A 22,817-nucleotide genomic window follows, 5' to 3' on the forward strand; every position below is an offset into this window, starting at 1 on the left:
AAATTAGTTACCACTTCTCCATCTTCCGAAATTGTTGCTGCCTAGTCTCCCGTCATTTCCTTTCCTATTATCTATCCTTGCTGGTCTGTATCTTTTTCAAAATTATTATTCTTGGGGCACCTGGGTGGCTCAGTGGGTTAAAGCCTCTGCCTTCAGCTCAGGTCATGATCCCAGGGTCCTGGGATTGAGCCCCGCATCAGGCTCCCTGCTCAGCGGGAAGCCTGCTTCCCTTACTCTCTCTCTGCCTACTTGTGATCTCTGTCAAATAAATCAATAAATAAAATCTTTTAAAAAAATTATCCTTACATCGTCATTGTATATATAGGGTTAAAGGAAGGAGTGAAGATGTAAATACGATGTTCAATGTTTGTTTATTTCGAAGTGTTGAGAGCCTACGATCAGCAGAGAAGGAGGAGGACACTTCCGGCTGGGGAATTAGCCAGCATAGAAGTTTAGTTAGAAGGAGGACTTCCTGAATCCCGGGTAGAGCCTGGCAAACAGATTGGTTTTGCAGTTTGCCTTGAGGGATTATGGAAAATGAGGATCTACAGGTAGGGAGAAAGTTGCCAAATGCAGTCTTCAGAGGCCTAGTTGAAAATTTATACTTAGTAATATAATTACTACATATGACATTTTGGGGCACTTAATCTTTTCACATAATTTTACCCATGGGACGAGCCTCACAGTTAATTAGTGTTTATTGTAACTGTTTCATAGCTAGGTTAACTGAGGTATGGAAGTTACTGGCTTTTTTCTAGGGCCACAGAGCAAGGAGCCAACGGGGAGGAAGGACAGGCGTTGAGGCGGAGGGAGGTGTGCAGGCGAGCCGTGTCTGGGTCGGTCGCTGGACGGTGGTGCTGGAACAGAGAGGTAAGCTAAGGCTGTGGCCGGACAGTGCCTTTGGCAGGAAGTACCCTTGATCTGTGTGACTTGCAGATTCTGCCTTTGTGAATCCACTTTCTCACTAAATGTGTTTACTATCCCAAATCAGTACTGGCAGTGTTTTCACTTACTTGCAGACATGCTCAGAGCAGTGAAAAATTTGTCACCCGACACCTATCTTCCCTGCTGAGGCTAAAAAGAGAGGGACATTCTGGCTCCTGGTTTCAGCTCTCCTACTGTAAACACGTTCTATGTATTGCTACGTTTTCTGATCGCTGGTGATTCAGTGCACTAGAATGACCCCTAAGCGCTGACGTGGTGGCCAGCGCTCCTACATGTCATAAGGCCGTGTTGTGTGTCAGGTAAGCTTCGGTACGGCACGATTCAGAGGGCTGGTGGTTCTGAGTTCAGCGAATGCGTGGTTGCTTGATGAACATGGTGTGACCAGGGGCTCATAGAAACCTTGCATTTCCCCGAGGAGCAACGGTTCAGTGTTTGCTGGTTGGGTGTTTGCTGTGATTGGGAAGAACAGAACCACTGTGCATAACGGGGCTCCTGGCGGCCTTGGTCCGTAGAGCCTGTGACCCCTCATCTCGGGGTTGTGAGTTCAAGCCCCACATTGGGCTTGGAGCCTGGTTAAAACAAAACAAATCTACTGTGGATAACGAGAATCAATGGTATTTATTAGTGCTGACTCTCGGCTCTAGCTGAAGAAAGCGGTCTGAGTGTTCGCTGAGAAAGGAATGGAGAATTTGAGCTCCTGTCGTGCTTTACCTGACTTCTCCCCTATGAGTTAAATGTCCCAGTGGGATGTCACAGTGAGGCCTGAGCACGGATGTTCCGGCTCCTCAGACTGAAGCATGATAGGACCGTCACGCCTGGTGGAAGAGTCTGTGGGAAACAGTCCCCTCCCATCTCCGTGTTCACTGTGCATAGATTAGGCTGACAGGGTAGCACTGTAATGTAATTCTCCCTTCCAATCACTTCTTGTCCCCACATCCGTTCTTGGTTCCTTTACCCCTTTGGCTGCTCCAGCCAAACACCTGGGTGTCATCCCTAATTCCCTTCCTCCGTCCCCTGCATCCAGTCTACCAGCAAGGTCTGTGGATCTACCTGTTGCCTCTCAGCCCCATGCCCTCCCTTCCGTTCTGTTTTCTACTGCTGGGTTTTCCAGATCCCCTTGCCACCTGTTGATTTCTGCCAGTGGGAGGCGCCAGCAGGATATGAGAAGGTGGGAGACAGGAAGCAGCAGCTGTTACTCATAGTTGCCATGGTAGTGGGGTGAAGGTGTGTGGACTTTAGTGTCTTGGTGTGGCACCCCCTCAGCCACTCAAGACCAGTGCAGCACCCCTTCTGCCCCAGCACCTGCAGCAGATACCTCCCCTTGCACCTCTCCTTCCTGCAGTCCACCTTCCCGTCTCCCTTTTGCTCTGTCAGCCCTTCCAACGCTTTGTGACCGATTTCCCACATTTAACACCCCATGGTAGAATAACTAGCATGGGGGCCACCTGGGTGGCTCAGTGGGTTAAGCCTCTGCCTTCGGCTCGGGTCATGATCTCAGGGTCCTGAGATCGAGTCCCACATCGGGCTCTCTGCTCAGCGGGGAGCCTGCTTCCCTCTCTCTCTCTGCCTGCCTCTCTGTCTACTTGTGATCTCTGTCAAATAAATAAATAAAATCTTTAAAAAAAAAAAAAAAAGAATAACTAGCATGGGGGTGCCTGTGTGGCACAGTCGGTTAAGTGTCCAACTCTTGATTTCAGCTCAGGTCATGATCTCAAGGTCAGGAGACTGGGCTCCATGCTAGGTGTGGGGCGTGCATCAGATTCTCTCTCTCTCTCTGCCCCTCCCCACCCTCTACAAGAGAAAAGAAAGGGAAGGGAAGGGAAGGGAGAAGGAAGGGAAGGGAAGAGAAGGGAGAAATAAGGGAAGGGAAGGGAGAGGAGAAGGAAGGGAGGGAGGGAGGGAGTGAAGGAGGAAGAAGGAAGGAAGGAAGGAAGGAAAGAAGGAAGGAAGGAAGGAAGGAAGAACTAGCATGATTTCTGATTTCCTGACTGGAGCATGGCTGATGTAGCCTCCAAATTATTTCCTGAATTGCCCCGTCTCTACTTCCACCACTACTTCCTCCCTCATCTGGGGCACAGTCACCTGTCACCTGGATGGCGCACCAGCTCAGCTGTCTGGAGACCACAACCACACAGGTCTGGAGCTAGACAGTCAGGGAACCCGTAAGGCAGCGGCAGTAACTGGTGAGAGACCCCAGGAAAATCAGTTCCGGGAGAATATGATTCCCTTAATGCCATTATTGGGCCCGATCCTTATCTCGGCCTGCATAAGGATCAGTCTGTCCTGTCTCTTTCATATTATAGAACAGCACAACAACCTGAAAGAGCATTTTATTTGTGAAATCTTTACCAATAACATTAAGAATAGAAGAAATTGTCACTGTCTCAAAAAGAACATCTTTGAAACTTTCCTCCCAACCTGAGCACCCCAGCAATCCCAGACATTCCAGTACTTCTATTCTTCTAACATAAGTCCCCACAGCGGTGTAGATGCGTATTCCCATGGGAAGAAAGCCGGAAACAGGCAGAAGCCGTTTAAAGAAGCCGCACAGTATGTTCTGGCAGAGGGGGCAGCGGACTTCAGTGTCCGATCAGGCTGTGGTGCAGGCACGGTTGCCACAAGGCTGATGACCGTCTCTCCTCAGCCAGGGCAGCGGCGCCAGCTCAGCCTTGGAGCAGAGAGACCCAGCATGTCTCAGCTGAAGGTTAATGTCTCTGCATCTCCAGCTTGGGAAGCGGAGTTGGATGGAGGGGTGAATGCTTTCTTGCCTTCAGCAAGAGCTTTAAAATGCTGTGAGGAGAGAGGAGAGGGTACCTGGAGTATTTGGCATGCTAGCGGCTATATTTGAGCAACAACTATCCTCTTGATAACCTGTTCAGCTCCAGTATTTTCCCAGTTCTACTTTTAGAACAATTCCTTGGTGTTGTCTTTGAAAAACAGCTAGGAATTTGCCCCACCTCCTTCAGAGATGAACCCCTTTTTTCCTTCTGCCCTGCGTCCATTCATTAAGCCCTGTGGTTCTCCCACAGGAGGGAGTGTCCCTGCTGGACCCTCACAGGCTTGGTCACTCCAAAGGCCCACAGCTCTTCTGCTTCCCTGCCTGTGCAAGTCCCACCCTTCCTGCTTGCTGTTCTTTGAATGACGGGGAAGGGTGAGTTACCAGAAACATCCTTCCTTGTCCAAGGACGAATCCCAGCTGGCTGGGAAGAGTGGAGACTGGAGCGCTTCTCACTACAGCGGAAGACACTCTGTGCTGGTCTTACCTGTGAGTTCTTGAATTCCGAGTAGAGGGAGAAGAGCAGGTGCAGGGACTGAATCCGACTCTTGTAGACAGGAATGTCTAGGATGGCTGAAATCAAGAGCTTGCATGAGCAGAACCAAATGCAACTGGGCATTAACGTTTAGGAAAGCCATGCCCCTCCCAGATGGGATGTGTCGCTGTGACTCTGGGGGCATAAGCCCAAATACACCTTCAGGGCTGCCAAACAGCAAAATGGCTTGGAGTGTGGGGTGTAACTCAAGATACTATCTTCCCAGAGCAAATGAGCTTTTTCAAAAGCCCACGATGTATTCGTTCAGAGACGGGGACAGGAAGGGACGGAAGAGCTTACCACAGATCATGTCAACGTACTCCGCCAGGCTGCAGTCGATCTCTGCCGTGGGCAGGCTCACCTAGAAGTTAACGCGGGGCGGACCAGAGTCCGAAGGCTGAAGTTTCAGTGGGGCCAGCACCTCTGTCTTTCTCTCTCTCTTTTTTTTCTTCCAAAGATTTTATTTATTTGAGAGAGAGAGAGAGAGAGAGCGCACACAAGCAGGGGGAGTGGCAGGCAGAGGGAGAAGCAGACTTCCTGCTGAGTAGGAAGCCCAAAGAGGGGCTCCATCCCAGGATCCTGGGATCATGACCTAAGCACAAGTCAGATACTTAACCGATGAGCCACCCAAGGGTCCCTTTCTCTTTCTCTCTGAAGGAAGAGAGCTCCTAGCATAAGGTGTGTCATGGGCTGAATTGGGTTTCCCCCAAATTCATATATTGAAGTCTGAGTGCCTAGTACCTCAGAATATGACTATATTAGAGACATACAGTCTTAAAAGAGATAATTTTTTTAGAAGCTTTTATTTATTTACCTATTTGTTAGAGAGAGCACGCACAAGCAGGGGGAGCAGCAGGCAGAGGGAGAAGCAGGTTCCCTGGTGAGCAGGGAGGGACTCGGATGAGGGACTCGATCCCAGGCCCCCAGGATTATTATCTGAGCCGAAGGCAAACACTTAACCCACTGAGCCACCCAGGCGTTCCATCAGTTTCCTTTGCTTGATATTGAAGAGCTCTTTGCTTAGACAGTAATTGTTTCATATGTATATATATATTTAAATAATTTTTTTTCAGTCTATCACTCTTTTGTTTGCTTAACAGTAACTACTGGTACTTAGAACTCCATTTTTGAATCTAAATTGTCACATTTTTCCTACTATGACTTTTAACTTTCTTTCTAAAAAAATTTTTTTTTCTTTATTTACTTGAGAGAGCAAGCAAGAGAGAGAGAGAGAGTGCACACGAGAAGGGGGAGGGGCAGAGGAAGAGGGAGAAGCAGGCTTCCCGCTAAGCAGGGAGCCTAATGCAGGACTTGATCCCAGGACCGTGGGATCATGACCTGAGCTGAAGGTAGATGCTTAACTGACTGAGCCACCCAGCCACTCTGACTTAATTTTCTTAAAAGCAAGAGAAATATGACGCAAAAGAGGATGATAAGATTTAGACAGCACATAAAATAGGCAGGTTGGTCTGGGCTGTTAGAAATCAGGACAGTGATTACGTTGGGAGGTGGAAGCATGAATGGGCCTCCAAGATGGTAGTGATGTTCTGTGTTTTGATCTGATGTGTTTGTTACACAAAGGTGTTCGGCTGCTGAAAATTAATGTGTGTGTGTCTCTGAGTGTGAATTATATTACAATTAAAAAGCAAATGATAATAAAAATACAGGAAAAGGGGCACCTGGCTGGCTTAGTCAGTAGAGTATGCAACTCTTGATCTCAGGGTTGTAAGTTTGAGCCCCACGTTGGGTATAGAGATTACTTAAAAATAAAATCTAAAAAAAAGAAAAACTTAAAGGGCACCTGGGTGGCTCAGTTGGTTAAGTGTTGGACTCTTCATTTTAGCTCAGGTTGTGATCTCAGGGTCATGGGATCGAGCCCCACATCAGGCTTTGCACTCAGTGGGGAATCTGCTTCTCTCCCTCTCCCTCTGCCCCTTCTCATGCTTTTGTGCTGGTGCTCACACACACTCTCTCAAATAAATATAAATAAATAAATAAATACATACATACATACATACATACATACATACTTAAAATTGGTCAATTAAAAAAAACTTTAATACAGGGCCTTCAAGTAAATGACACACTTTTTTTTTTAGCTCCTGCTCCTTCCACTTACCTTGCCCAAAAGCTCTTCAAACTCTGGGGACCATTCCTGCATCAGCGTGTCAATATCAGGCATGGGCCTACATGGACAGAGGTAAGTATGAGCAAGAAACATGGACCAATGATATCAGCAACCTCTGGGTCAGGAGATTGTAGGATGAAGGGAGGTGGTCATTCTGAGAACACAGACTGGGCCGACGTATCCAGGGTCTGGGGGTCTGGAAGAATGGTTAAGGAATACCAGATAAATCACAATCTTTATGTCTGCAATTTCAGCCAGTAGCTGTCAAGATCGACAGGACCTCAGGTTAACCCAGTATGTGCTCTGCCTGTGGGCCTTCCTCTCAGAAGCAATGGGTCTGCGGGTGGTGAAGGTTTCCGGGGGTTACTGTGGGGAGGGTAGTACTTCTTACCTGGTATAGTGCACAGTCGCAGGGGGCTTAGAACGGTGTAACTCCGAGATGCTCTCGATCCACGTGTCAATGGCTTTGGGATTCTTCTCTGCATCTTCTAGGCTCTTTACTTTCATATGTTGCTATAAAAATAAGGGGAAACCCTGGCTGATGGGATTAAAATAATTCTCTTATTTTTTTTTAAGATCTTATTTATTTATTTGTCAGAGAGAGAGAGAGAGCACAACAAGGGAAGCGGCAGGCAGAGGCAGAGGAAGAAGCAGGCTCCCCGCCAAGCAAGGAGCCTGATGCGGGACTCAGTCCCATGACTCTAGGATCATGATCAGAGCTGAAGGCAGCTGCCCAACCGACTGAGCCACCCAGGCATCCCAGTAGCTCTTATTTTAACGGCATGGCTCATCATTGCTACTGTTTCGTATATAGCAGGTAGCTGATGAATGGGGAAGCGTGACGGCAGCCAATGGAGATGAGAGGAAACTCTGCTGAATTTTCTGGAGCCATGCAAAGGGGGCAGCTCAACAGGATAGAACTGACCACACCAAGATGGTATTTCACACCACTAGGATGGCTGGACTAAATAAGACAGGCAGTGACAAGTATTGGCGAAACTGCCACTCTCATTCATTGCTGGTGGGATTATAAAATGGTTCAGCTGCTTTGGAAAACAGTGCGGCAGTTCCTCAAAGTGTTAAGCAGTTAGCATGCAGCCCAGCAATCCCTCTCCTACATACATACCCAAGAGAAATAACAATATATGCCCAAGCAAAAACTTGTACGTACACACAAGCTCACAGCAGCATGTTAGTAAAAGTGGGAACAACTGGAGAACGGATAGCCACATTGTGGTATGTCCACACAACGGAATATGAGTGAGCCATAAAAAAAGGAGTGAAGGGGACGCCTGGGTGGCTCAGTTGGTTAGGCAGCTGCCTTCGGCTCAGGTCATGATCCCAGCGTCCTGGGATCGAGTCCCGAATCGGGCTCCTTGCTCAGCAGGGAGCCTGCTTCTCCCTCTGCCTCTGCCTGCCACTCTGTCTGCCTGTGCTCGCTCTCTCTCCCTCTCTCTCTCTGACAAATAAATAAATAAAATCTTAAAAAAAAAAAAAAAGGAGTGAAGTATGATTTTACTTATATGGGGAATCTTAAAAAAAATGAATAAACAAAAAGCAGAATCAGACCTACAAATACAGGGGACGACCTGGTGTTTGCCAGAGGGTAGGAGGTGGGAGGGATGGGCAAAACCGGTGAAGGGGAGTGAGAAATACAGGCTTCCAGTTATGGAGTGAGTCACAGGAGTAGAAGGCACGGCCTAAGGGCTACAGTCGGTAGTGCTGTAATAGCGCTGTGTGGTGGCAGACGGTAGCTACGCTTGCGATGAGCACAGCACAAGGTACAAACTTGTCCAGTCACTGTATTGTACACCTGGAACCACCGTAACATTGTATGTCAGCTGTACTCAAACAGAAAAAAGAAGGAACTGAAGTACTTAGCAGGGTCTAGGAGGAGTGGGGAATGAGGAGTGACTACTAATGAGATTTCTTTCTGGAATAATGAAAGTGTTCTTAAATTAGACAGCAGTGATAATTTGTACAGCTCTGTGAATACACTAAAAATCACTGAATTGTACAATCTAGAAGGGCAAACTTCATTGTAAGTAAATTATATCTCAATGAACTGTTTTTTAAAAAAATAGGGTTGGCCTGAAACCACAGCCATCCCTTTTGATGGGCAGTAAGTCAAGTGCACAGATACCAGCCTCTCCTGGGCCATTATCTTACTGTGATGTTGTGCTGTTTGGAATTCTCAGTTAACCAGAGCGAGAGCACTGTGGGGTCCGACTGCTTTGTAGAAGGCTCGTCCAATACCAACAGGCCAAGGTTGTCAGGCTTTCCATCAGGACGTGGGACCTGGTTAAGAGAAAGGAAGATACAGAAAAAAATGGGAGGGGGCACATAAAAAGGTCAGACCTGTTGTTTCCAATAAGTCGAAGAGGAAGACCTCTTCCCACTCATCGTTAATTACTGGTATTAAAAGGCATGCTTGTCTATCATGCAGTACTAAAGCACTATCTACAAAAAAACACAGATCTACTGTGCCTTTAATGTAAAGCTAATAATTAGGAGGTCAATGAACGACAAGTTTTTAATATATAATGATTCAATCAAGTATTACCTAAATAGCAATGAGTAGAATTAGGAGAACCAGATTGAGAACGCCAATGAAATGAAGAACATATAAAGGTAACCAATGCTAGCCAAGGGAATTAGTTGGATTGTTAACAGTAATAGGCCAGAAGAAACACCGAAGAGGTCATTTTTAGGATGTGCCAACTGTACCTTTAAGAATGCGTCAATATCCCCCACAGCAGGGATAAAATCAGGAATGAAAGGTTTCAGTTTGTGGTCCAGGTCAATCAACTGAGGTGTGTACCTAGGAGACATCACCAAGGGAAGGTGGAGAAAGTCAGAGGAGTGGACTTTACCACTCAGGCTGAAAAAAATCTAGGAAGAACGGGCTTGTTCCAGACTAGAGGTAGGAAGGGGTGGGGGTCACGGGAGGAAGGCCTCGTGCTCACCTGCTGATATACTGGAAGAGTTCCTTAATCTCCGCGGACACTGGCAAATGCTCATAATCTGCGGGATCGTAGGCCCTGAAGAAAGGTGGCCAGAGAAGGGCAGATGGAGCAGATGTGGCCGAGCCCAGGTTCAGGATCAGTCATTGCGGCCCCCCGCTGCCCAACTTTGACCACAGACCCTGGGACTCTGAACCTGGTTTGGGTCCCACTGACATCTGCCTTTCCTGCATGGTTGGCAAGGGAACTTTAAAGATTTTTTTTTTTTTTTTAATTTGACACAGAGAGAGAGAGAGTGTGTGTGAGAGAAGGAATACAAGCAGGGGGAGTGGGAGAGGGAGAAGCAGGGTTCCATGGAGCAGGGAGCCCGATGCGGGGCTCCATCCCAGGACCTTGAGATCATGACCTGAGCTGAAGACAGAGGCTCAACCCACTGAGCCACCCAGGTGCCCTTAGGCATCCCAAGATTTTATTTTATTTTAAAGATTTTATTTATTTATTTGACAGACATAGATCACAAGTAGACAGAGAGGCAGGCAGAGAGAGAGGAAGGGAAGCAGGCTCCCTGCTCAGCAGAGAGCCCAATGCGGGGCTCGATCCCAGGACCCCGAGACCATGACCCGAGCCGAAGGCAGAGGCTTCAACCCACTGAGCCACCCAGGTGCCCCTATGTTGAAGATTTTAATTATTATGTTCTTAAATTTTTTTTTAATTTTTTTTTTAAGATTTTATTTAATTATTTGACAGATCACAAGTAGACAGAGAGGCAGGCAGAGAGAGAGGAAGGGAAGCAGGCTCTCCACTGAGCAGAGAGTCCAACGCGGGGCTCGATCCCAGGACCCTGAGATCATGACCTGAGCTGAAGGCAGAGGCTTAACCCACTGAGCCACCCAGGCGCCCCAAGATTTTAATTTCTGACATGAAAATAGTTTGCCTCAAGAGAAATAAGAATTTTTACAAAGATGTTTTTAACAGTTGTATTTATAAAAGTAAAAAATTAGAAACAAAATATCCAATACTTAAAAGATGGTTAGGTATATTAAGTTGAATACTATATAGTTATTATTATTTTTAATTTTTAAGTAAGCTCTACACCCAACATGAGGCTTGAACTCACAACCCAGAGGTTAAGAGTCACACACTGTACTGATGAGCCAGCCAGGAGTCCCAGATACTGTATGGTTATTAAAGAGTATTTGTATTGATACAGGAAATGTATGCAGTAAAAAAAAAAAATAGAACACATTAATTATAACAATTATTATTTTTTAAGATTTTATTTATTTGACAGAGGGAGAGAGGGAATATAAGCAGGGGGAGTGGGAGAAGGAGAAGCAGGTCTCCCACTGAGCAGAGAGCTCGATGCAGACTCCATCCCAGGACACTGGGATCATGACCTGAGCCAAAAGCAGACACTTGACTGGGCCACCCAGGCGCCCCAATTATAATTAAGTGAAGTGTAATGAACACTGGCTAAGTACATAAGTGACTTGAAAGTTATTTAAAAAGTCCTTCTGGGGAGATTAGCTTTAAAAATTAAATATATTATTGATATGAAGTTTCCATTTCCCCAGATTATAATTTATGAAAGCAGGATATGATCATGAAGTAAATTGGGAAGCATGAAAAGTCAGTCTGGAATTAAACCTTTGTCTCATTAACTAGTGTCTACCTGCAGGTGAATAATCCACAGGGAACTTATCTTTATTAAACTATGTCATAAGTGATACATACAGATGATATAAAGTAAAAGGAACAAATGTATACAGTGAAAAGTCATGGCTCACTTCCACCCTTGTCCCCTTGCCACCAAGTTCCTCCTTCAAAGTAATCACTATTATTAGTCTCTAATGTTTCCTAGAGATAGTCTCTGTAATATCTGTCTTATACACATGGTAGCACAGCATAAACATTCTTTATATCTATTTTTGTTTTTATTTTATTTATTCTTTTATTATTATTATTATTTATTTATTTGACAGACAGAGATCACAAGTAGGCAGAGAGGCAGGCAGAGGCAGAGGAGGAAGCGGGCTCCCCGCTGAGCAGAGAACCTGATGCGAGGCTCGATCCCAGGACCTGGAGATCACGACCTGAGCTGAAGATGCTCAACCATCTGAGCCATTCAGGTGCCCCTCTTTATACCCTTTTAAAATTTAACACTCTCTCTTGGATATTGTTCTTTACAGTGTAGAGAGTGCTGCCTTATATTTTTTAATGGCCATTTTAAAATGGAATCCTACTGATTGGCTACACCAACTTCACTTTGTTTAACCAGTAATGGTATTTGAAATGAATGGGTTTTAGAATCCACTCTGATTAAAACTTCTAGGGGTGGGGCGCCTGGGTGGCTCAGTGGGTTAAGCCTCTGCCTTCGGCTCAGGTCATGAACTCAGGGTCCTGGGATCGAGGCCCGCATCGGGCTCTCTGCTCGGCAGGGAGCCTGCTTCCCCCTCTCTCTCTCTGCCTGCCTCTCTGCCTACTTGTGATCTCTCTCTGTCAAATAAATAAAAAAAAAAACCTTCTAGGGGTAGGTCATGACTCATCTAGCTCAAGGGCTGGAACAGGGTAAGGAGATTTTTTCAAAGATTTTATTTATTTATTTATTTGACAGAGTGACAGGAGACAGGGAACACAAGCAGGGGGAGTGGGTAAGGTAAAAGAAGGCCTCCTGCTGAGCAAGGAGCCCGATGTGGGGCTCGATCTCAGGACATTGGGATCATGAACCGAGCTGAAGGCCGATGCCCAATGACTGAGTGCCCTAAGGAGATATTTTTAAAAGATTTATTTAGTTATTTATTTGATAGAAAAAGAGATAGTGAGAGAGAGGGAGAAGTAGGGAGCCTGACTCAGGGCTCAGTGCCAGGGTCCTGGGATCATGACCTAGGCCAAAGGCAGATGCTTAACTGACTGAGCCACCCAGGCATCCCAGAGATTTTTTTTTTTAAGATTTTATTTTATTTATTTGAGAGAGAGAGAGAACATGAGTGGGGGTGGGAAGGCTCTCAGTCCCAGGACCCCAGGATTATGACCTAAGATGAAGGCAGATGCTTAACTGACTGAGCCACCAAGGCAACTGGGTAAGATTTTTTTTTACCAAAGCATCACCAGGGACATCTGCCTCCATGTGGGGCACCGGAAGCACTTACTCTCCACTCTCTCAAAAGGTGCTGAACCTAAAGCAGAAATGTTCCTGTGCATGTGTTTTCCTTGCTAAACAGAATTGCTTGGGTATGTATATAAATTTTATTTTCCCTTTCCCAAAATAAGAGCTCCCTGAAGGCAGGGACCACCTTTTAGATTTATTCAGCAAATCCGCATGAACCCCCCGAGCCCACAAATATTTCAGATAATGCAAGTGACATCACAGAACTCAGTGAGGCAGTGTAGCCAGGAAAGAAGGAAAATTCATTCTGTTGGTTTCTGAGACATCTGATAATCCTAAGTAAGGGAGATCAAAAGAGATGCTAGAATTTCACTCCCAACTCATCTCCTCCCAGGCCAATGTCTTCCTCCCTGCCAGGGGGCTTTCCTCACCCTTCCAGAGGGGCCCCGTGCTCTTCGTCATCATCATCTTCATCAGAATCTGTCTCAGATGAGTCGTCATCATCATCATCATTTTCACTGAAGGCCCGCTGAGGTGTCAGCTGCGAGGTCTTCTTCTCCTGAGATGGGGCAGGGCAGGCATGAAGAGAAGCTTAGTATACCTATGCCCGTCCCTCCCGCTACTCCCACAGCTACCCTCCCACCTGGCACCACTTTCTGGTGAAAGAGAAAGCCCAGAAAGGCTGAAAGAACTTTTGTCTACTCCTGCTTAGCTACAAACTGGGTCCTCACTTTCTTTTTCTTTCTTTTTTTTTTTTTTAAGATTTTATTTATTTACTTGTCAGAGAAAGAGCACAAGGAGGGAGAGAGGCAGAGGGAGAGGGAGAAGCAGATTCCTCCACTGAGGAAGGACCCCGATGTGGGACTTGATCCCAGGACCCTGGGATCATAAGCTCAGGCGAAGGCTCGGGTAGCTTAACCAACTGAGCAGCCCCCCCGACCCGGCATCCCGGTCCTCACTTTCTATAACTATATTCTATTTTTCTCCTTGAGGCTTCAGTATAAATTTTATCCAATAATTGTCCATTTTGTCTATTACTTAGGAGTAACTTGTCCAATCAGCTTCAACTCTAAAAGTTAGCGGATTTTGCATAAGAGGAAGGCACCTGGGATGAGTTATTTGGAAGGAGATGGGGGAACATGAAGTTGGAAGACAACTTCACACTCACAAGGATCACAAGAAATCTAGCATTTAATTTGCAAGACAGCCCAGGGTTAGCTGCTTATAACTCTCAGAAGAAGGTGCATAATGAACCCTGTGCCTGAATTCCGACCCGCAGTTCCAGGACCTGGGAGTCTTCTATTCTATTCAGTGATACTTCTCTTTGGTGGGGAGCCGCCCTGCCTGTGTTTCCCTTTCCCTGCCCCATCAGTTAAATGTAGTGACTACATGTTCTATCTCAAGATGAGAGACTCTTCCATTCTTGGCATTACATCCTGACCTTTCTGGGTCTCTAAGTACCATCTTATCCTCTCAAGTGTATGAGGGGTCTGCTTTGCGGATTTGCAGGGGCTTTTGGGACGGGGTCCATGTCTTTGCCTCTGTGGCCTGGAGCCTGTGGCATGCCCTCCCTTAGGACCTGAAGAATAGCCAACTGGCCCCCTTTGTAAGTAGGTTTGTTTTTTTCAATATAAGTAGGTTTTGAGGGGCCCCTGGGTGGCTCAGTTGATAGGGCATGGACTTTTGGTCTCGGGGTTGTGAGTTCAATCCCCTCTGTGGGTGTAGGGCTTACCTAAAAATAAATAAGTAAACAAAAGATTAAAAAAATAAAAGTAGGTTTTGAAAGCTTGATTTCCATATACCATATGACTTATACTGAGGTTAGCAGACGTTTGGTTCTAGTTTTAAAAATTATTTAATGTTTCAAAAATGTGACACATTACAGGACATCAGAAATGCTTTTAGTCGCATGTTCTTCTAAGCATAACAGATTTGTTATACATGGATAAAAATATATTTTAACGGGGCGCCTGGGTGGCTCAGTGGGTTAAGCCACTGCCTTCGGCTCAGGTCATGATCCCAGGTCCTGGGTTCAAGCCCCACATTGGGCTTTCTGCTCAGCAGGGAGCTTGCTTCCTCCTCTCTCTCTGCCTGCCTCTCTGCCTACTTGTGATTTCTCTCTGTCAAATAAATAAATAAAATCTTTAAAAAAAAATATATATATATATATATATATTTTAACTAATCTGTAATATGTGTGTGACAAAAAGTTACACAATTTATTTAGTGACTATGACCTACTGATATACATTGATAAGAATCTCTTAATGTGTTGCTTTTTTTTTTTTTTTTTTCCTAAAGAGGAAGAGTGGGGAGGAGCACGGGGAAAGGGAGAGAAAGAATCTTAAGTAGACTCCATGCCCAGTGCTGGGCCCAGAGCAGGGCAGGCGGCGGTGGCCGGGGTTCTGATCTCACTCCCTGAGATTATGACCTGAGCCAAAATGAAGTCTGATGCTTAACCAACTGAGCCACCCAGGCGCCCCAAATTGTTCTTTCTCAATTCAAAATCTGCCAAAGCTATCTTTGTTTGGCAAAGGGAGCTTTTTAAGAATACTGATGGTCAGTTTAAAGGTCATTCAAAAATATATCCTTTCGGGGCGCCTGGGTGGCTCAGCTGGTTGAGCGTCTGCCTTTGGCTCAGGTCATGATCCTGGAGTCCCAGGATCAAGTCCCACATCAGGCTCCCAGATTCATGGGGAATCTGCTTCTCCCTCTGATGCGCGCTCTCTCTCTCTCACAAATAAATAAATAAAATCTTTAAAAAACAAAAAACCAAAAAAACCCCAAAAATATATCCTTTCTGCTGATTCTGGTTGCACACTGAATTAGAAAGATGAGTCTTGAATATTGGCCACAGCATGATTCAGACTAGATAAATTTAGGGTGAATATGCAAAATTAGGTCAATTTAGGAAAACTCATTTTTTTTTTTTTTTGGTCTGCTTTTTCAAAACTGTGCTTTGTTGGGACGCCTGGGTGGCTCAGTGGGTTAAGGCCTCTGCTTTTGGCTTGGGTCATGATCCCAGGATCCTGGGATCGAGCCCTGAATCGGGCTCTCTGCTCAGCAGGGAGTCTGCTTTCCTTCCTCTCTCTCTGCCTGCCTCTCTGCCTGCTTGTGATCTCTGTCTGTCAAATAAATTAAAACAAAACAAAACTGTGCTTTGCAAAATCTCTGATCTAAAGGCTTTATATGCCATAGACTAATGCCTAAAAAATTACTTTGTGGGTAAGGTGTTAAAACAGCACACTAGTCACAAAGGAGGAATACTTTATTTACTAAAAAAAAAAAGATTTTATTTATTTATTTGAGAGACAGAACAAGAAAGAGAGCATGAGCAGGGAGGAGAGGGAGAAGCAGGCTCCCCATTGAGCAGGGAGCCCGATGTGGAGCTCAAAACTAGGACCTGGGATCATGACCAGAGCTAAAGGGAGATGGTTAACCAACTGAGCCACCCAGGTGCCCCTACTTACTTCTTAAAAAAGATTTATTTATTTATTTGAGAGAGAGTGCACATGCATATGCATGAGTGGGGGGTGGGCAGAGAGACAGGGAGAGAAGCAGACTCTGCTGCTCAAGGAGGTGGAGGCCGGGCTCCATCTCACAAACCGGAGATCATGACCTGAGCCAAAATCAAGAGTCCGACATGCAAATGACTGAGCCACCCAGGTGTCTCTACTATTTTTAAAAATACTTTATTATATTTTTTAGTAATCTCTACACACCCAACGTGGGGCTCGAACTCAGGACACTGAGATCAGGAGTCACATGCTTTTCCCACTGAGCCAGGCAGGTACTCCAATGTGGGACTACTTTAAAATGTGACCTTTTAGGCTTTTTATGCTATCAGTCTACATTACTACAGCTTTTTGCATTATTTCAAATATCCTTCTTCACTTGTTTGCAAAGCTCCTGTTGTTGAAGGACAATTAAAATGTAACCATTGGGGGCGCCTGGGTGTCTTCCTTAAGCCTCCACCTCTTGACTTAGGCTCAGGTCATGATCTCAGGTTTATGATCTTAAGGTCATGAGATACAGCCCTGTCTAGGGCTCCCTGCTGAGCAGGGAGTCTGCTTCTCTCCTTCTCCCTTTCCCTCTGACCCCCCTCTCTCAAATAAATAAATCTTTTTTTTTTTTTTAAAGATGCTATTTATTTATTTGACAGAGAGAGAGAGAGAGAGCAAAAGCAGGGGGAGCGGCAGGCAGAGGGAGAAAAAGGAGCCTGATGGGGAGCTTGATCCCAGGACCCTGGGATGATGACCTGGGCCAAAGGCAGATGCTTAATGACTGAGCCACCCAGGTTCCCCCTCAAATAAATAAATCTTAAAAAAAAAAAAAAGTAATCCCCGGATTATGTGCTAAGACCGAACACAGTGGCAGTTAAGCAGAGCACGTGCACAGCTTCAAAGGCCTGCCTAGAGCTATAGACATCGTTCCATCTTTCATTCAGTAATCCTCCAGGTTCACAGAACAACAATGAAGCGACAACTTCAAAATTAAAGTCTCTTTCACAAAATATTGGCAGTATCCTGGGCGCCTGGGTGGCTCAGTGGGTTAAGCCGCTGCCTTCGGCTCAGGTCATGATCTCAGGGTCCTGGGATCGAGTCCCGCATCGGGCTCTCTGCTCAGCGGGAAGCCTGCTTCCCTCTCTCTCTCTCTCTGCCTGCCTCTCCATCTACTTGTGATCTCTCTCTGTCAAATAAATAAATAAAAAATCTTTAAAAAAAAAATATATTGGCAGTATCCCAAATGCTGACAATGAACAGATGCTAGACCAATAATTCCAAACTTGCTTTACCATAAGACTTACTTGGAGTGCTTGCTAAAAATACAAATTCTCAGGCTTTTTCAAGATTCTGATTCAGTAGTTCCAAGTGGGAACTATTGGAGAATGTATTGTTAAAGATAAGTATCCTACTTGACTCTTATGCCCAGTAAAGGTTGCAAAACACTGGCCTGTATTTTTTTTTTTGCGAGAAGCTGTGGCTTGTACTATACCTTGTTGTTTTCCTCTTCATACTCATCACTGCTGTTGTCAGCCATAGTCTTGTTAGGAAGATCGGTGGAATGAAGAAGTCCTTAGAAGACAAGTTTTCTCATTAGATTATTAAGATGATTTTTAAAGATAAATATTTTTAAGTTTATAATATTTTATGTTCTGTTTTATGGAACAGTGTCTTTAAGAACATCTAGTTAAAGGAAAGGAGACTGAATTCTAGCCATGGTTCTGTCAACTCAATTCAGGATACATTTACTAAGTATTACTGTGCGTAAGGCATTAGATTAGACATTATACTAGTCGATTATCTGCCATTACATAAATCATATAAAATCTTCCCTTAGTTTATACATTGGTAAGATGAGGTTAGTAATTAATAAAATGACTGGAGGGCTGGATTAATGGTCAGAGACTGGGATTAAAGAATAACTCTAGGGGTGCCTGGGTGGCTCAGTCGGTGAAGGCGATTGCCTTCAGCTCGGGTCGTGATCTCAGGGTCCTGGGATCAAGCCCCACATTGCGCTCCCTGCTCAGCGGGGAACCTGCTTCTCCCTCTTCCGCTCTGCCTGCTTGCACTCTCCCTGTCTGTCAAATAAATAAATAAAATCTTAAAAAAAAGAACAATTCTCTGACATGTACAAAATGACTTAACCTGAGTCTCAGTGTTCCCACATCTGAAGGGAGGCAGTAATATTTATCACTCAGAACTGCTATGAGGATCAAATGACAAAACTCAAGTGAAAAGATATGACCCCGCAAATGGCAAATAATAGTCACAGGTATAAATCTGAATCCATATAATAAGAGGAATAAAAATATTCTGAACAATTAAAAGTATAATCAGATGTAAGATAGTAACCTGCAAGAAAATCATGTTCAATGATCGCTTTTTAAAAAAGACTTATTTTATTTTAGGTGTGGGCAGAGGGAGAGGGAGAGACAATCCCAAGTAGACTCCATGCTGAGCGTGGAGCCCGACCTGGGGCTCGATCTCATGACACCGAGATCATGACCTGAGCCGAAACCAAGAGTCAGACACTCAACCAATTGAGTTGGGCGCCCCATGTTCAATGAATTCTAAATCAAATTAATGCAAATTAAACACCACTTTTCAGCCTACTACATTACCCAAACTGAAAACAAATGATAATGTCCATGGCCAGCAAGATTATATGCATGCTCAAATCAAAAACCTTGTCTGTGTGTGTGTGTGTGTGTGCGTGTGTGTGTATCTCCCCCAGAAGACTGAAAGCAGGAACTCAAATAGATTGTACGCCCATGTTCATAGCAGCAGAGTCACAATAGCCAGAAGGTGGAAAAACCCAAGTATCCATCAACAGACAAATGGATAAACAAAATGTGGTTATACATACAATGGAATATTATTCAGCCACAAAAAGGAAGGGAACAAACACAGGCTACACCATGGATGAACCATGAAAACATTATGCTAAGTGAGATAAGCCAGGCAAAATAAACCAGGCAAAAGGACAAATGTTGTATGATTCCACTTTTGTGGAGCACAGAATGGATGAAGTCATAGACACCAAGGAGAACAGAGGCTACCAGGGCCTGCCAGGGACAGGGGAATGGGGAGTTATTGTTGAATGAGTACATTCGGTTCAGGATGATGAAAAAGCTCTGGAAATAGACAGTAGAGATAGTTACACAACAATATGAATGCATCTAATGCCACTGCATTGTACACTGAGAAATAATTAAAATGGCAAATTTTATGCTGGGTATACTTACTGCAATAAACAAGCAACCCCAGATGTCATCCTTGATTCCTAACTCAAGAGCCAAACCCAACCCATCAGCCATTTACAACCCAAATACATTTCTTGTATTTGCCTCCACTCTCTATTCTTATCTTCCTCATCATATCCAAGTCACTGTCACCTCAGCCCAGCCATTGCAACAGTGCTTGCAACTGCCTCCTGACTTTCATCATTGCAACTTTCAATCCAAGACACACATACCAGCAACATGACCTCAAAAGCTCCTCTTGTTAGGCCTCCTGCCTACCTCTTGCCTACCTCTGCCTACCTCTTGCCTGCCTGCCTTTGATACCACTCCTTCCTACCATATGCTGGTCTCTTTAAAGTCCTCAAACGAACCCAAGTTCTTTCTGGCCTGAGGTCCTTTTCACATTTCACTGCTGCTCCCTTTTCCTGGCCTACTTCTCCTCAAAGTCCGTCTGGATCCTTCCTATCTTCCGGTCTCAAGTGTCACCTCCTCAGATCTTCCCTGACCATCCCATTAAAAGTAGATCCCCTGCCTCACCGTTATTCTCCATCACATCAAACCCTTTGTCTCCATCAGTGCACTTACCACATTTGTAATTATGTCTGTTTACTCATTTGTCATCGATGCTTGTCTCTTACAAATATCAGGATGGCAAGGTCAAAGTCTCTTTTAATACTGTATACCTAGTGCCACACATAAAGCTGACACATGGTAGGTATTCAAGAAATGTCTGCTGAATAAATGACCGTGTCAAGTCCTGTTAAAAGATTCTACTGAGATTTTCATTAGGATTGCAAGGGCAGGTTACTGAAGCGTCTTCAAAACTGAGCAAGACAGTTTTGATACGTTCAAACCAACCAATCAACCAGCCCAACCAACCATGAATCAGTGGCAGATTGTGAGCAGAGTATCATGAAGCAAATGGTAACAGAGAACACTGGTCAGGTTGGAGGAAAATCCTGAATCTGGGGGGCTGTGTTTTCTCCCCCCTTAACTAGTTAGAAAACACAAATAATGGCAAGCGTTTGCCAAACTGGATTCTGAAAGCCAACATTTGCTATTATAAAATGGGGACTTCTTGGAAACTATCACGGATCCATCCTGTTCCTTGTTCTGAGAACCGTTTCTCTTCTTTCCTCTTTATTCGTCTCTTACCTGTGTGTCTTGGGGTTGGAGTATGAATACTTGGAACCTCTTCAGAGTCGTTAATCTCTAGACGCTCATCATACGTCTGGTTTTCAACAATCTTGGTCTAAATGAAAGGAGACATGACTACATAGCTCATATCACAGGATATGAGCTGATTCCTGACCAGCCTTGGTTCCTCCTCCTTACCCAAGTCACTGGTCTTACATGTAACCTTCACCCCCATTCAAACCATTCTGCTGCCGCTCTTATTTAGCAACTGCCGGCCGGCTGGCTGAGGGAGGAGGGAATCGTGGAGGGAAACGACAGCTAACTTCGGCAGCAGCTCCCCAAAGCTGTAGATACACGCGCGAGAGCGCTACACTATTCGTCTTAGAGGGCAGCTCTCTCCTTAAGTTCGGTCAGTTTTCCCAAGGATGCTGGGGTTTCTCGGGATTGGCGGTGGGGTGAGAGGGAGCTGCAGAGGCTCTAGAAAGAATTCTGTCTCCGGAGTCACCTTGTTTAGCAGAGGAGAGGGTGAACTCCAGTCTCTTGGTCCCATCCATTAACTCCAAGAGCATCACCCCCATCTCCACCCCCTGTCTTGGGGGTCGGGTCCCACTTAAGTTTCTTGGGGGAGTGAAGGAAGCAGAACGGTTGCTGGTGGCGTGAAGGACGAGGAGAAGGAACGGTTGTCAAGGAGATGGGAAGAGATGGGGAGTGTTGGAGGGAAGGGGAGTCCCTTAAGATTCCTCTTGGGAGGGAGAAAGGCAGTGCTGTTTCTGCTAGGGAGAGTACGAATTACCTGTAGCCCCTCTGAATCCGTCTCCTCTATATGGGAAGAACCCCAGCCTAGGGCCAGGGTCTCACTCCAATATTAGGCCACTTGAGGGGCTTCGACGTGGAGCTACCGGCCTTGTTGTCAGTCGCTAGGCAAAAAAAAAAAAAAGAAAAGAAAAGAAAAGAGAAAAAGAAAAAATCGCGAGACTTGCTTTCAGTCTCGTGAGACTTCCCCACTCGCGCTTTGCTTCCCTTCCAGTGGCAAAGGGATCCGAGGAGGATCTGGCGGCGTTTGGATAAAGCCTCTCGGGGCAGTCTAGTCCCCTGTTTTTCTATGGTTTTAGGAAATGCGTTTGTGGCGGCATCTAGCGACCACGTCTTGGCAAAGCCGGCTGATGAAGCCCTCCGATCGGGAAATACCGTGCACGTTTCTCCCCCAGGATAGGGAGTTTTTCCTCAATCAGAATTTAGGTCGACTCTCGAGGGAGCATCCCCACAGCCCTTCGTATGTCCCTTTACAGCATTTCTATTACATTATAGTCCGTCCCTTTCACGCTGTCTCATTGTCTGGGACATGTCATACATGTTATACCAAGAAATTATTCGTTATTTGAGATTTAAATTTAATTTAGTTTCCTATATTTTTATTTGCTGAGGAAGACAGAGCTTCTTTAGACAGGGTCTGTGTCTAATTTTTAAGTTCTTTGTAGCAGCAGTGCCTTGCATAAGTTAGGCACTTCATGTTTGTTGGATGGGGGAATTTGAGGGAATAAGTGAATGAAGATGTAAGGAACAAATATTTCAAAACTAGAGGCATAGTTAATTTGGGGAGTCAGAGAGAGAAAGAGAGAGAGAGAGAAAGAAACCAAAGAAACAAAGTATTGAAATTTGACCCTGAAAACCTGCCAGAGGAAAATGGGATGTCGCTTTAAAAAGGAAAATGAGAGACACCTCTTCTGAGATATTTCGCGTTAAAAATGGAACTGCAAAACTTTCAAATTTTTGTGTCACCTGTTATTGCTAATAATAATGCATACGTCTTGTTGAGCACTTACTATGCAGGAGCACTTAGATGATATAATCTTATTTATTAATATATTATCTAACTTCACAACCTTATGGGATAGATGTTCCTGACAATTGACAGATTAGATAAGAGTTACCTGCCTGGAGTCACTCAGCTAGTAAGTGGGCAAAATGGAAGTCCAACACAGGTCTAATGCCCAAGTCTTGGCTTCTAACCATTATGACATATCACCTGTAAGGCTCTTGTCAGGAAGCACTTACGGGGTGCTGTTCTTATGCAGTGTAATTTAGCTAATGTCTTATTTCATAAGAATCACCATCAGTTGGTCTTGGCTGAGCTTCGGTGGTCCATATCAAAGGCCCCTGGAAGCTGCCACAAAAAAACGATAATTCCAGGCAAGATTTTTACTTTTTTAAATTAAGAATTTGTCTTTTTTACAGTATTTTCTTTACAATATTTTTATTTTTAAAAATTTATTTATTAGAGAGAGGGAGCATGACAGATCAGCATGAGAGCAGGGAGGAGGGGTAGAGGAAGAAGCAGACTCCCCACTGATCAGGGAGCAGAATGTGGGACTCCCATCTCAGGACCCTAGGATCATGACCAGAGCTGAAGGCAGACACTTAACAGACTAAGCCACCCAGGCACCCTACAAGATGTTTTTATAACAAAAATATAAAACACAGT

General features: G+C 45.0%; 1 protein-coding gene and 1 long non-coding RNA gene across 2 annotated transcripts; one reads left to right on the forward strand and one right to left on the reverse strand.

Moving 5' to 3' along the window:
* Positions 1–339: 339 nt before the first annotated feature.
* On the forward strand, positions 340–6,479 carry LOC125078991 (uncharacterized). The gene is made up of 3 exons (XR_007121026.1): positions 340–870; positions 1,020–1,244; positions 6,356–6,479. It is a non-coding gene; the product is annotated as an uncharacterized LOC125078991 (long non-coding RNA).
* Positions 3,246–21,389, reverse strand: IFT46 (intraflagellar transport 46). Its single transcript, XM_047692293.1, has 12 exons — positions 21,129–21,389; positions 20,354–20,450; positions 17,449–17,528; positions 12,885–13,012; positions 9,351–9,425; positions 9,112–9,205; positions 8,554–8,682; positions 6,776–6,897; positions 6,376–6,442; positions 4,557–4,617; positions 4,209–4,294; positions 3,246–3,735 (listed from the first exon to the last, which is right to left on the reverse strand). The coding sequence occupies exons 3-12, from the start codon at positions 17,491–17,493 to the stop codon at positions 3,640–3,642; spliced, it is 903 nt and encodes a 300-aa protein (XP_047548249.1). The 5' UTR covers positions 17,494–17,528; positions 20,354–20,450; positions 21,129–21,389; the 3' UTR covers positions 3,246–3,639.
* Between the last annotated feature and the right edge of the window lie 1,428 nt (positions 21,390–22,817).

The sequence above is a fragment of the Lutra lutra genome, chromosome 10 (assembly GCF_902655055.1).
Source record: "Lutra lutra chromosome 10, mLutLut1.2, whole genome shotgun sequence".
NCBI lineage: Eukaryota > Metazoa > Chordata > Mammalia > Carnivora > Mustelidae > Lutra > Lutra lutra.

Excerpts from the sequence above, each read along its gene's own strand:
- IFT46 (XM_047692293.1), bottom strand. The coding sequence starts at position 17,493 with ATGGCTGACAACAGCAGTGATGAGTATGAAGAGGAAAACAACAAG. Across the intron at positions 4,295-4,556 it reads GTACGTTGACATGATCTGTG|CCATCCTAGACATTCCTGTC; the intron begins GTAAGCTCTTCC and ends TCTTGATTTCAG. Across the intron at positions 3,736-4,208 it reads CGGAATTCAAGAACTCACAG|CATTTTAAAGCTCTTGCTGA; the intron begins GTAAGACCAGCA and ends CTCTCCTCACAG.